The 15421-nt window shown below is 37.2% G+C and overlaps 1 protein-coding gene across 3 annotated transcripts in view; it reads left to right on the plus strand.

Moving 5' to 3' along the window:
* Positions 1–15421, plus strand: part of LOC134354008 (myosin-9-like) — a 113008-nt gene that overhangs the window by 57611 nt on the left and 39976 nt on the right. For all 3 annotated transcript variants that reach the window (XM_063062656.1, XM_063062655.1, XM_063062657.1), the window contains 8 exons: positions 886–1004; positions 3023–3175; positions 5104–5277; positions 5372–5545; positions 5788–5902; positions 10755–10948; positions 13435–13556; positions 14211–14280. In XM_063062656.1, the coding sequence (XP_062918726.1) occupies positions 886–1004; positions 3023–3175; positions 5104–5277; positions 5372–5545; positions 5788–5902; positions 10755–10948; positions 13435–13556; positions 14211–14280 (1121 nt within the window). The remainder of the gene's footprint in view (positions 1–885; positions 1005–3022; positions 3176–5103; positions 5278–5371; positions 5546–5787; positions 5903–10754; positions 10949–13434; positions 13557–14210; positions 14281–15421) is intronic.

The raw sequence follows: 15421 nt of genomic DNA on the forward strand, positions 1-15421 counted from the left end.
AGACATCATCACGGACTCGCACGCACGCAGGCACACGCAAAAAAAGAAATCAGTGCGGATTATCAAAGGAACCGGATTATAGGTGGTCGGATTAGTGAAGGTCGACCTGTATTAGAGTAGATAAACGCAGCTTGGAAAAGGAACCTGTGTCTTAAAGGAGGAATGGGGAAGTTGTGGGTAAAAATGTTTTTGGTGGCTTTGCTAACTGAAGTACGTCTACCAATGTTAAAGCAGTAAAATTTGGGATGGGCTAGAGGCCAAGATTGCAGAATCGCAGAACTGATGTTTTGAGGCTAAATCAGATGGTAAGTAGGGAAGTAGCCAATTACTTAAACAGGAGCCTGTATAGATTGGCAAACAATGAGTGTTGGGTGAAATGGCAACTTAAGCTGTGGACAGTAACAATTTAAATTACCTTGTTTCTGGAGACTTGGAAAATTGTTATCCAAGGAAGTTTTGGCAGTCATATCAGGAAGTGATCTTGTTTGAGATGGAGTTGAGTAGTGTTACAAGGGTATAAATGGGTAATCTTGATAATACCATACTTCTGAGATCAGCAACTTGTACTTCTCGCTCTACTTTGATTCCTAGTAAAGTAAAATACCATAGTAAAGTGGTAACATACATCAAAGTTGCTGGTGAACGCAGCAGGCCAAGCAGCATCTATAGGAAGAGGCGCAGTTGACGTTTCAGGCCGAGACCCTTCGTCAGTCCTGACGAAGGGTCTCGGCCTGAAACGTCGACTGCGCCTCTTCCTATAGATGCTGCTTGGCCTGCTGCGTTCACCAGCAACTTTGATGTATGTTGCTTGAATTTCCAGCATCTGCAGAATTCCTGTTGTTTGATAGTAAAGTGGTGTTTAAATTGGGAATGTTTCCTTCACAGCTGCCCAGAAAGTCTGCCATCTGCTGGGAATCAACGTGACTGACTTCAGCAGGGCAATCCTCACACCCCGCATTAAAGTTGGGAGGGATTTTGTCCAGAAAGCTCAGACCAAAGAGCAAGTGAGTATTTTCTTGTTTTCTGTGGATTTTTTATTTTGAAGTTAGGTCAGCATAATAGTAAAGCGCTTAAAAATACAGGTTGAGTACCCCTTATTTGAAATTCCAAAATCTGAATTATTTTTGAGCACTGACAAGACAAATGGAAAGTTCCACGTGGTGCTGGGAACGTTCTCTGCACATCACAGACAATTCTGAAAAGTGTCCTCACATGTAATGAACAGTAGCCAATGCAATATTGAAACACCGCATAAAGTGAAAAATGAAGATCTTGATTATGTATTGAAAGAATGGATTTCTTGGACTCAATGCCGCTTAATGATATGCTGATCGTGAAACAGGTAAAAATCTACCATAAAGAACAGAAAATTGCAGGCTGGTTGCTGAAATTTAAGAAAAGGCATGGCATTACATTTTTAAAGATTTGTGGTGATGAAGTGTCTGCTGATAACGAAGCTGCAGAGAAATTCATTGAATTTGCCAAGTTTGTCATTGATGAAAATTTAACATGCTGAATGGCTGTATCAGTGCATATGTTTGATGAACAAGTGTAAAACAAAGACGACTTTCCAGTAGCACTTGCAACTTCAGAATTGGAAATGATGGCAATCCCAATCTATCTCATTATATAATCCAAAATCCAAAAAAATTCAGATCATTTCCAGCCCCAAGCATTACAGGTAGGGGTATTCAACTTGTAGTTAATTTCAAAGCCGCTTAAATAATATTGTTCACTCTTTTCAGATTACACATTCAGGTAGGTTATTCTACCATGAGTTTCATTGTTTGTTGTCTTTCATTTTACATGAATAGAATAAATGCAGTTGGACCATTACCTGTATGCTTCTGTAACAGAATAAATATAGCTCTAATCTGGGCTCCTGATTAGCAGAAACATTGCATTAACACAAGTTAAAACAAGGTATGCCAAAAATTGATCAGTGTAAGAATAATATAATGTACACTCGCATATCTTTGACAGAATTTTGGGAGGGAGGGAATATCTGACATGAGATAATTACTAGTAGAAGCAACATGAGTTTAAGGTGCTTTAGATATGGCCAGTTTGTTTTTAGTAAAGAGCATTTAAAATGAGTGCTACAGTTGTACTTCATAAGTAATTATGGACCCATCTGAACTATCCTGTGTTTTATTAGAGACTGCTGGCAGACAACCAAAAAGGCATTTTCCTCCCACGTAAATGAACAGACAAGGATTTCCCAGTTATGTTTTTAATGCATTTTATTTTTTAGAAAATGCTTATCTTGGCTTGTGCAAATTTTATGTTTGAACAGTGCTGAAACAATAGTTATTCTGTGAACAAAAAAGATGGGGAAGAAATCTGTTTCTGGCTGATTAGTTTTTGGATGACTGAAATTTCATATCACCTTTCTTAGGTCATGAGTTTGCTTGCAGAATGGTTGCAACATGGGGGAGGGAGGAAGCATTTAGCTCACTTAATTATGGGGCCAAATAATTCCCCTGCCTCACTGTATATACTCTGTCATAAGTGACCAAATAGAGAATTGTATTCATTAAAATTCTCCACAGATCTCAAAGACTGTTAAAGTAGGTCCATCATGATGAATTATGTTGAAGTGTTCTTGGTGGCTTCCACTTTTTGAAGCATATTCCCTCAATTGGTTTCAATATATCAACCAATACTGAGGAAGGCAGGAGAATTGAAACTGATTTAACATGGAAAAGAAACCAGCTGAAATCAGAAATCTGGTGTTGATGGAAATAGATATTGATGTGATAGCTTGGGTTTTGTTCAAAGAGTAGACATATGCTTATAATCAGTGATCAAATAATGTTGCTACCTATGCTGGGTATCGACACCTCACTTTTAAGAATAATCCTGATTCAGCAGTCTTGGAATTTCACATTCCACTCCTGCCTGGGGTGTTTTGGTTAAAACGTAAATTGTGGCTGATTTTCTTTCTTTTACTTTTACTTACCCTATATTCCTCAATTCTCATGTATTTAAACATAAATAACTGACTTTTTTTTGTGTGCAGGCTGATTTTGCTGTTGAGGCTTTGGCTAAAGCCACTTATGAGCGACTCTTCCGTTGGCTGGTTATGCGCATTAATAAAGCTCTGGACAGGACCAAGAGACAGGGTGCTTCCTTTGTGGGCATTCTGGATATTGCTGGCTTTGAGATCTTTGAGGTATTTTGGCACTGCATATGTAAAGCTCGGTAAATACAAGAATTGTCAAGGTTGGGAGTGGATAACTCGTATAAGGCCAATTGCAGTAAAAATCCAATGTGGCAGTCTTAAATTTACATCTCAACTATGTTGCTTGGGTGCTTGTGGTGTTTGGTCCCAGCAACCTAAATACAGAAGTTTCCCTTAGGTATAAATCATAGGACTTGCTGTAATTGCATATCTCAGTTGTTCCACATCTCGGATGGCAAAGTGGAGTAGGTAGGTGGTGGTAGGGATTAATGTTCATAAACTAGTTGCATAGGTGTAAAGATCATTGCAGGCAACAAACAGCTTCTTGTGCCCAGACAACCCACCTGATTTTGGTAACATGGATTTTTAAGTATTCTTGGAAGTCCTTTGAAACACTGAAATGGTGGGCTATTTGCAGTTAAGAGAATTGTTTTTTTTTTGTAGAACTTGTAATGTTTTTGATTGTATTTTGCATTAGCTTCCAAAACTCAACCATTTCCAGCTGTGACATGATATGGAACAAAGTGCTTTTTACCTTAATGTGAAAACAGTCCTTTTCACAATTTTCTGTAATGCAAAACCCTGTCATCTGCACGTGCATCGAGAAACGAGAGTTGAGGAAAAAGTCACTTCCCTCCCCAAACAAATTCCATGAATAAATTTTATTATTTTTGCCAAATAGTGTTTACTCTAGGCTAGTCATCAGTCACTTTTGCCTAAACTAGCTGGTAGTTTCACCAATCTTGGTGAGCCCTGAGGATATTAATTTATCTCCTGCTGATAGGTGTTGGTAGGAGTCATCACCAAATAGTTCTCCTGCAGATCCCACCTTTATACTAAGAGTACTTCCATTATGGTATTGCCACCCTGCTAATCATATTGGATCTAGCTGTTCAAAAATGGGCATCTGTGAGGACTGTTTTCTACAACATAGTGTAACTTCGTGATCCAGTAAGATCCTCCATTGGGAACTCATCCTTGCACAGTCCCACCTACAAAGTGAAGTCTCTCTCATATTTATTAGATATGTTACAACGAAGGCAAAAAATGCTGCATGTAAACCAAAATTTATTTGCAGTGCTTTCAGTTCCATAGTCGAGTTTATTGTAATTTGCACAGGTACATGTTTGTACGGGTGTAATGAAACCCTGCAGCAGCGTCACAAGCACATCGCATCATAAAGGCAGCATTCTCAGGAAAAACATTAATTAAAATGCAGGTTATAGACAATTTTTACATGAAAGAATACAATTAGCGCAGAAAAAAATCAGTAATCATGGTGTTACTAAACTATATTGATTAGGGTTGTGCCAGTTAGTTCAAAAACCAAAAGGCTGAAGGGAAGTAGCTATTTTTGTGGGGCTTTAAGCTTGTGTATCTCCTGCCCAATGGTAACTGCAAGGAGATGGCATGATCCAGATGGAGATCTTGAGGTAATCCAGTGGCAGACACGTGCCAGTGATGTAATAAACCAGCCAGGATGAAATATCGGAACAGATACGATGGGCTGAATGGCTTAATTCTGCTCCATGACTTAAGGCCTTATGTATGCACTGCTTATGCTATAGTCTCTTCCAATGAGGATTCCCAGCAAAAGTAAAGCACCACTGACGGTGCTTAGAGGCAGATTGTAATGATATTTGTCAGTTAGTGCAAATTTGTGTTTAGGATAAAGTATATGATGATATGAGATTTCAAGTCTCAATGGCTGAATGCAATAGTTCTGGTTGGAATTAACCAACTCCAGACAACAAAATATACTCAGAAACTATATGGTGTGTTAATAATTTAATACTTAACTGATCTTGCTATGTTATGTGATCATTTACCAAAGGAACGTGCAACACTATCTTTAGGTTGCATTGCATTGACAACTTCCTCTTGCTCCCTTCTGGCTAATGATTTTTGTACTTTTGCAGTTGAACTCCTTTGAACAATTGTGCATCAATTACACAAATGAAAAGCTGCAACAACTCTTCAATCACACCATGTTCATCCTGGAACAAGAAGAATACCAGCGAGAAGGAATTGAATGGAATTTCATTGATTTTGGCCTTGATTTACAGCCTTGCATTGATCTAATTGAAAAATCTGTGAGTCATTTGTTTTCTTGTTAATTGACTTCCTGCTAGATATTGATTGAAGTATATTGGTTTTATTTTTTTCTACAATCGTATTGTTTTTCAGGCTAGTCCTCCTGGCATCCTGGCTCTGCTTGATGAAGAGTGCTGGTTCCCCAAAGCAACTGACAAAACATTTGTTGAGAAGGTAGTACAGGAGCAGGGGACCCACCCGAAGTTCCAAAAACCTAAACAGCTAAAAGACAGGGCTGATTTCTGCATTATGCATTATGCTGGGAAGGTAAACTAAGCCATTGTTTCTCGTGATTGTTTTAATTAGTTTAAGATACCAGTGACACTGTTTACATTAGAAAATCCTGTCATTCAGTTGTCATTTTGCAGAATTGTTTTAACTTTTGCTATGCTTATTGTGCTGTTGTATAAATGCATGAGGCTACAATATGCACTTTTAAGTAGTTCAATAGTTGGTTTACTTCAGTATTACGTATGTGTATTTATATAAGGTATCTTTTTGCAATGCAGGTAGATTACAAAGCAAACGAGTGGCTAATGAAGAACATGGACCCCCTAAATGATAACATCGCCACGTTGCTGCACCAGTCTTCTGATAAGTTTATTGCTGATCTTTGGAGGGATGGTATGTTTAAATCTGAAATAAAGATTTCTATTCTTTTCGTTGTAACTTGCCTTCAATAAATTTTCTTTCCAAGGGACACGGCCTTTTCTCGTGTTTCCTATCCTCAGGTTGACAGTGAAACATTCCTGAAATAAGATCAAGTATTTCTAGTCATAAGATCTTAAAATTTCTCTTGTATGTCTGATAATGAGAGTTGCAGAGGTCTAGCATGGGGACAAGGCTCTGAATACAAAAGCATCTTAGTACAGCTTTTCAAATTTTCATGAGCAAACCAGCTCTAGCAAATGTTTTATGTGCATATATGAGGAAACTGAATATTACCTTGGGCAATCTATTCCTAAGGAGTGGTTGATAAACACCTTTTGGCTGAACACGACAAATAACCATTTGTTAATTTTAAGTTTAGTAGGATAGGTCCATGTCCTAACATATATTGCAGAATTTATATACTCTGACTTTATTTCTCAGGTTTGCTGGTTGTTATGGCATATTTGGAACTTTATCCTATATTTTAATTCTTATCAATTACAATGGTAGAAAAATGTCATGTTAAATTTCTTGCAAGATGATAGATTTTATCCATTTTCTATAAGATTTACCCTATTTATTCGGGCCAATTAGATCTTTGCTTCCATTTCTAGCCCCCTGATAGTCTTTTGTTTCTCAGAAGATAGACAATGATCTGTTCACAGGCCTTTGATAATACTGTTTCATAACTTTTCTAAATAAAAGAAATACCTCTTGATATCTCATGACCCTCAAGAAACCCTAGTATACTCTGCTCCTATTCCTGAAGATGCAGCTATTGTTGTGATTAGTAAACTATTCACAAGTATCAAAGTAGTTTTAAAAAAAACTAAATCTTATATATTTTGCGTTTCTTATTAGTAATGTAATTTCTTTAAGGGCTCAATTCTTATATTTGTCTTGTTGATGTCTCTGTGTCTATTGCAGAGATAAAAAGCTTTCAGAGAGCCTATTTCTATACACGCTTTCCTATTCTACATCTAGAACCAGGTGACGTGAGAGAAGGCTGTGATCTTGTTGCTTCTGAGAATCACCTGCTTTTGTCTGTTCATTTTTTCCTCCATTTGCTTTTTCTCTATTTTCCCTTCTGCTTTAGGTTAATGCAACTCAACCATTTCAACAGTGCCTCATCTTGTGTTGCAGTGGTGAAATTGTTCCACCAACGTAAGCAAAATGCACTTGTGTGGAAAAATAGTTGAAATTAATCTTGATATTGATATAATTCAGTGTGAGGAATTCTGCATTCAATAATGTAATGATCTCATAAATATAACTATTGGGTTTCTCTGGATGTAAATTATAATGTGCAAATCTTGCTCCAAAGATCTGGTGTCCCTCATCCTGGCAGTTTTCTCCAAGACAATTAAGGGCTATTATTATTTGTATTCTGATTTCCACATTTTAAAAATGCCTGTCTGCATGTTTACCCCTTTTTTCCACATTCCCATGCTATTTACTGTTTCTTTGCTAAGAAGGGAAGAGGGATGGCCTTAAGCTGCCAGGCAATTTTCTTGCTAATTATCCTTGGCTTATGCAGTCTTTAGAATATGTCTAATCAATATTGGACATTTCTGTCTTCCATATTTGCGCCTTTACCTGGGAACTTAAAAGTAGAAGCAGGCATTTCTGTCTCTCTCCTTTGCCATTCAATAAGATTGCGGCTGATCTTTTACTTCAGTACACAGTCACTGCATTAACCCATTTTCCCTTATTGACTGATCACTTCGGTAACCCACTTTAGCATTTCAAACAGTATTTTTTTTATGAAATTGAGGTTTCAACTTATCATTAAGAATGTAGAAATCAAATGCATGACCCTGTTTCCTCTGATTTAAGATAGTTGCATGAAATGTGTTTCCAATTGCATGTTATGTTACTCACATAGTTAATACTAACATTTTAAAACTTTTTAACTTGTTCTAATTTTAAGACTGTTGTAAATATTGCAGTTCACTTGTTCCTGCCCGTGAAGTCACCATAAGTTCTACTGTGAAGGGTGCATTTTTGAAGTTTAAACACTTTTGCTGTATGCCTGTGCTTGCAGTTGATGCAGCAATTACCAGAAAGAGCTTGCAGCTTAGACAATGCCCTCTTAAAGTTTTAAACTTGTGTGCAAGTAAAATGCTAATGGGGCCAGAAGTGAAAATTGGAGATAATATACTGAATTAGTATTTCTTGTGCATTCGCCGAGTATTTGGGATCTTAAGAAAGGTACTGTAGATGAAAATAGAAAATAGCTCCCTGTGAACTAAGTTGCCCTTCTTACCAAGGCAAGTTTTCTTAATATTGTAGACCAGTTGAAGATTCCTATTAAAATATATACATTTTAGTTTGTACATTATTACTTTTAATCTCTATTTCATCAGTTTTCAAATATACTTTCAATTTTCCACACATAGCATTTGTCTGCTTTATAGCTGCCAAATCTAGTCAGTTTAACCTAATGGCAAAATACTTCAGCTGTAATTTTTATGTTTCCAGTGAGGAATTTTTTCCATCTCATTCATGCTATCAACTGACAAAGACTTTTTAAACCTCAGCGTCCCCACCTGACCACAAAAGATTAAACTAATATTCTGTAAATTATAGGGAATTTGAATTAAGCGGAATTCTAAATTTCCAAATTGTACCAGGAGACTGTTCAAGGGAGTGTTGATTATTTTTACTGAGACTTGTTGGACTCTGGAACATTGTATCTGAAGGATATTTGAATTTATCATAATCTCTGATTGTGCGAAATAGCCAATTAAAGGAAAAAAAAGCTGTTGGGAGAAGAGAAACAGTTGCATATCATCTTTAAGTCATTGTAGTTCCCTGCACGTTTAACATCAATGGCAGTTGCTTTCAAAAAGTTTCCTTTGGTGGACAATAGTCATAACATTTATCGAACAAACCTCAATGATTCTAAGGTTAATTAGGATGTATGTTGTTGATTGTTCCTTTGGTGGACAATAGTTGTAATATTTATCAAATAAACCTCGATGATTCTAAGGTTAATTAAGATGTATGTTGTTGATTGTTCAGTCTAAAGTTGCATAGGGTATCCAGTACTGCATAGAAATTACAGCTGAAGTTTAAAGCTGTGGTTTAATTGTTTATCCTACATGGGTGTTTAAACTGTTTTTAATTGCTCTTCAATTTTTATTATGTATACTATGACAGCTGTGCCAGTAGAGTTGACATCTATTGCATATAAATTTCTTTTGCTTAGCCATTTGATGCTTTAATATTCATCATTTGAAACTGGTTTCAAATTTTAACTATCTTATTAAAATGTTTTGCACTGTTCTGACCACTTCTGGCTGTTGGTGCTCTAAATTTGCATGATGTATCTGAACCAAAACCCTCTCACGTAACTTGGACCAGCTTGCAAAAAAGCTTAATACAAGTTCTGCATTTGATCTGCCACACAAATTTGTGATTGTAACAAAATGCATGAATGGGATTTCAACCTTGTGTATGAAGAACACTTTGCATGATCAATGTTGGACCAAAATATTGTCTGTTTAGGCATGTTTTGGATAGACATTGGTATTGTGAATGAATATTTTTGCATTTCTGTCTGCACCAAGCATCCATAGTCTGCTGCTTAACTGGCTGCAGAATATAATTTCGATCCAAACATAACTGCATCATAAATATCCATTAAACATGTAATGTTTCCATTTCCTCAAATGGAATTGGTGTAATTTGAGGAAGAGTGACAATGGGAGAAATGTCATAAGCGGATTTGTGCTTTTGAATATGATAATTGGGATTAAAGTTGAGATTCTCAAAACTCAAAAGCAAGTATAGCTTAGGTTAAAGGCTGATTTAATCAATAAACCACAATATTGAATATTTTCTTATTTTTGAGTATTCATTTGGCTTTAATTGAAGGCACTTTATTACCTCTGTCCAGTAGAGAACATCTTGTTCGAAGCAATTCTTTACTCGACGTTGATTTTTGTCCCTGTTCTCCATAACTAACATTTAATTAATGAACCTCTTAAATTTGTAATTCCTTTTGGCATTCACAGTGCAATTTGAGCTGCTTAAATAATTTTGGAATTAAATATTTTAAACATTTCCGGCTGCTTTTGATTCTGAAATAAAGTAATATACTTTAATCTTCAGCTTTGGTAATGTTGCACTGTATTCTTATGCTGTTGTAGCAGGATAAGTTTATTTGCTGCCCCTGAACAACTCTTGGCACCAATTAAGTTTCAAAAGTTTTCCTTGATCTGTAACTGGATAAAGTTCTCTTACCAAAGTATCCAACAGTTTGAGTTTCTGTTGCTTTTGATGGAAAATTATTGCTTTTTTTTTTGAAGTTGGGAGAAAGTCTTTATAAAACAAAGAATTTAAATACTTCAGGTTTAATAATATGTACTCAAAATTTATGTCTTGTATCCTAAATCTAGCCCTATCTGCCATCTTAGATGTGTGGCCTTGGTATTATTTTAAAGAGAGGGCATTATTCCAGGCTTTTCATTCCTGTTATCAATTTCACTATTAAATAAATAATCTGGTCTTTATGGGTCTTTGGAGCTTGTGTGGTGCAAAATGGCTGCTGTATTTCCTACATTGCCACAGTAATTGCAGTTTAAGAAAATAAATTGGCTGCAAAGTGCCTTGATGTACTTTTGAGGTTTTCTGTCTTCACTCAAATCTATTCCCAAGGCTTTGAATATCACCCATGTAGGTTAATCAAAATTCTTCCTTTTTTTTGTTTTAGTATTGCTTGCTGAAATTTATCATGTAGTCTTAGCTCCTTCCAGATTATTGCCCTTCAGTTTTTGTAGCTTTATCATATTTAACCAGCTTGTATCAATTCTTTTTTCAGTGGACCGCATTGTTGGTTTGGACCAAGTTGTAGAGATGTCCCACACAGCATTACCTGGTGTGTTCAAGACCAAAAGGGGCATGTTCCGCACTGTCAGCCAACTTTATAAAGAGCAGCTTTCAAAACTAATGGCCACTCTAAGGAATACCAATCCAAATTTTGTTCGCTGCATTATTCCTAACCATGAGAAGAAGGTGAGTGCTATACCGCTTTGATGAAAGTTCAGTGACTGTTGGATATGTTCAGTAATGAACTGACAACCCAGTGTATCAATTTTTAATAGATATTAGCAGAGCTCTAGAGAGATCAGTTTTAGAAACACATTTATATTTGTCTCCGATACAGGAAACAATCATGACTAGAAGCAGTGCAAAGAAATATGATTTAAGTTGATCACTTATGAGGTGTTACGTGCCAGCAGCAATAGACCACAGGCACAGATTTTTAATGTTTAAGCAACTCTATTTTCAATTTAATAGTCAATTAAAACAATTACGCCCCTAATCAAAAATTAACAGTGCAATGCATCTCAGCTCTCAAACTGTGGAGGTCTGGAAACAGGTCTTCCCAAGTCTTAATCAACCCAAAATATAGACAATTTAAACAGAGTCCTAGGATGGCAATCCAGAAGGTTCTGAAATCCACGGGAACAGGTACAGGTGTCTGTGAGGTAGGGTTCATAAATTCGCATTACGATGACACAAGGTGACAGTCACAGAAGATTCCAGAAGTCGAGTGGTCATCACTAGAGTCCATGCAGGGATAACAAGGTGACGCCTAAGTTCCAAAATTCACGTAGGGATATCACAAGGTGACAGTCATGGAATATTCCATATATAGGTTAACAAAAAGTGGTCACCATGGAATACTCCAGAAATTCAAGTGTGGATCATACAAAGTGATAGTCACGTATCCAATATGCATCGTGTGCCGCAAATTATCACAATCTTCTGACACGGAAAAATATTGGGACTGCGCATTGCTGTAGTGAACTCTTCAACTCATTCAACTCAATTCACTCCCACACTGGTAGGTCACGGTCCAGTGAATCCGTTTAACTGACAAATTTTTCCAGAAACCTCTCAAATCGAATAGAAAGAACCTCCACACATTTGTTATAATGACATCATCTGCTCGCCTAAATGACACGGTTAATAAAAAAAAAGTTGACACGTAACAGAGGCAAGCTTATAAATATCCCTCCTTGAAAAGAAATCTTAGTTAATGTGATGAGTTAAATGGAAGGAATTGATTCTGATTATGGCATCTAGAAAAATATCGACTGTGGGATATTGGTCCTATTTTTGAGTCTTAATATGGCCTAATGTCGAGATGCACCTCAAATTAATAGCTGGAATAATATTTTTCATCTCATTTCTCGTTTCATAGGAGTATGCCATTTGGCCCATTGATTCTATGCTGCCTCTCAGAATTATTCCATCAAGCCCACTTCCCCACTTACCTCTCTGTAATCTATATCGTATACACATTTAGGATTTACAAGGAAACCAAAACATCTAGGGGGAATCCATAAGGTGAATTAGTGTGTTGCATATAGCAGTACTTGAGGCCCCAGCACTAATTACTGTGCCCTTGTGTAACCTGTAAGTAAAGTAGTAGTAACAAACTTTTAAGCAGTTGGTTGCTCTGAAAAATGATCAGAGGTTTTCAAGATAAGTGAGATGGACTGAATATCTGCAGTACTGCCATCAATTTCTACAATTTAGAATAATCAACCAAAGTGTAAGAAACCACTCTATGCTTGCAACCTAATTATAGCCATAGTCATACTTTATTGATCCCGAGGGAAATTGGTTTTTGTTACAGTTGCACCTTAATTAAATAGTGATGAAACCATAAATAATTAAATAGTAATATGTAAATTATGCCAGGAAATAAGTCCAGGACCAGCCTATTGGCTCAGGGTGTCTGACCCTCCAAGGGAGGAGTTGTAAAGTTTGATGGCCACAGGCAGGAATGACTTCCTATAATGCTCTGTGTTGCATCTTGGTGGAATGAGTCTCTGACTGAATGTACTCCTGTGCCCAACCAGTACATTATGTAGTGGATGGGAGACATTGTCCAAGATGGCATGCAACTTGGACAGCATCCTCTTTTCAGACACCACTGTCAGAGAGTCCAGTTCCATCCCCACAACATCACTGGCCTTATGAATGAGTTTGTTGATTCTGTTGGTGTCTGCTACCCTCAGCCTGCTGCCCCAGCACACAACAGCAAACATGATAGCACTGGCCACCACAGACTCATAGAACATCCTCAGCATCGTCTGGCAGATGTTTAAGGACCTCAGTCTCCTCAGAAAATAGAGACAGCTCTGACTCTTCTTGTAGACAGCCTCAGTTTTCTTTGACCAGTCCAGTTTATTGTCAATTCGTATCCCCAGGTATTTGTAATCCTCCACCATGTCCACACTGAACTCCTGGATGTAATTAGTCTTTATCTTCCCAACATTTACTGAAGAGAACTTGGCACAGTTTTAAGATTTTTTTATTATGATATTGATGACTATTTTGCACGTGAAGAATTGGCAAAGAAAAAAAATGAGAAAAGTGCTTTTAGAGTTGAGAAATCAGTGTTAATTAATGTGATCTTAGAAAGCTTGTACTTTATGGCTTTGTCAAGAGTGTAGTTTAAAAAATGTCATTCCATAATTTTATAGTCTGGAAAACTAGAAGCTCACCTTGTTTTGGAGCAACTCCGGTGTAATGGTGTCCTTGAGGGTATTCGTATTTGCAGACAAGGATTTCCCAACAGAATTGTTTTCCAGGAGTTCCGTCAAAGGTAATTTTATTGACCTTTTCAGTGCTGAATTTCTGTTAACCATTGTACAGGAATGTGCATGTATTCATGCTCAATTCCCTGAGGCACTTGTAAAGCAAAACATTTTCAAAGAGGTAAAGATTGATGTGAATTTATAAGACAATGTAAAAATGGCTTTGAAAATTGTGGTTTCTCATTTACTGTAAATCACAATTAGTTAGAATGACATCCTTCATTATCATATTTCACCTGTGCCATGTAACTAGTGGTAGGCACAGTTGCTGCCTGCTAACTGTTACCCACATTGTACTAGCTATATTAAATCATTCTATTCTTGCAAATTATTTTTATGCTTCACTGTCTGATGTATGATTCTTGAGCAGGTCTGTGTTTGGTTTAGCCTGTGAAACTACATAGAGCAAATGGATTTATTCGTGGTTAAGATTTGCCGATGAGTTCATGGGTTTTAGAGAAGTAAATCCGTGTTAATTACATGGGCAAATCTAGTGATGACCTCCACCAATAGTTCAGAAATTATTCTCATCAATCAATCATTATTGGTTGCCATTATTGACTAAGGCAACCAATATACAGTAAAATTGCCTTCAAGTTATTTCATAATGTCTGCTGTCTATTAATTAGTCAATTTTGTTTTAACTTTTAATTCTGTTGCAGATATGAGATCCTTACTCCTAATTCCATTCCCAAAGGTTTCATGGATGGAAAACAGGCTTGTGTACTCATGGTATGCAGTTTTAAGGTTGTTGCTATATCTAGAAACCATTCTAGTGTAATTTTTAAATATTTGATCAAATTGTTATTCATACCTGAAATTTACTTAGTATGATATAGATGTGCATGAATTACGTCGTTGTAACTGAAAATTTTGTAGTTGGTCTTTTAGGCTATCTCCAAAACTGCCTTAAATAATATAATGTGACTGAAAATTGAAGGGCTATTTCAATGCACTACCCTTTTCTGGTGGGAGTTGGTAGCAGTGGAATCAGAATTATATAGATTACAGGATCAATCATATAAATGATAAGCCTGACCTGTTGTTGAAAATAGCTCTATTCTATAATAGTCTTGCGACTTACATTTTATGGCTATACATTGTGGCCTTAATATTGTTTCAATAGGTTTCAAAAGGTACATTTAATGTCAGAGAAATGTATACAATATAATATCCTGAAATTCTTTTTCTTCACAAACAACCACGAAAAAAAGGAGTGCCCCAAAGAATGAATGACAGTTAAACATTAGAACCCCAAAGCCCCCCTCCCAGCTCCCCACCCGCACCGGCAAGAAAGCATCAGTGCCCTCCACCGAGCACTCAAGCGTGCAGCAAGCATCAATAAAGACACAGACTTGCAGTACCCCAAAAACTACTGGTAATTCGACATACTAGAGGCTCTCTCCCTAATAAGGGGTGTCCCCGTTTCACGCAAGAGGGGAGACGTAACAAATATCTCGCTGATTTATGATGTTAAAAGTCTATTGCGTCGCCTTTTCTGAGTTCTGTGCCCAGAGAATTGGCCCCAGAAAGGTGCAGCTGTCTGGACACACAACCCACAGCAGCCAACCAGCTGCTCCCGTGACGCTTCACTCAGGGGCACTGGTCTTCCTTGCTGCATCCTTGGGATATCAAAAAGCAGCCAGTTGTGAGGCCCTGAGAGTGGGTCCCATTCCCGTGAAGAACCGAAGTCAGAGTGCAACTCCAGGTCAGGGTCTTCAAAAGAACCTTGAAAAAGGAAAAAAAAATAGATATCAAAGGTAGAGTAGAGCTGTTTCCGAAGATGCAAACAAAACCCTGGCCATTTAGTGCCATCATAACTTTGCTCCACCCCTCCAAATACTTGGGGGTGTAACTAGCTGCTGGATTTCTT

The sequence above is a fragment of the Mobula hypostoma genome, chromosome 11, assembly GCF_963921235.1.
Source record: "Mobula hypostoma chromosome 11, sMobHyp1.1, whole genome shotgun sequence".
In the NCBI taxonomy this organism is placed as follows: domain Eukaryota; kingdom Metazoa; phylum Chordata; class Chondrichthyes; order Myliobatiformes; family Myliobatidae; genus Mobula; species Mobula hypostoma.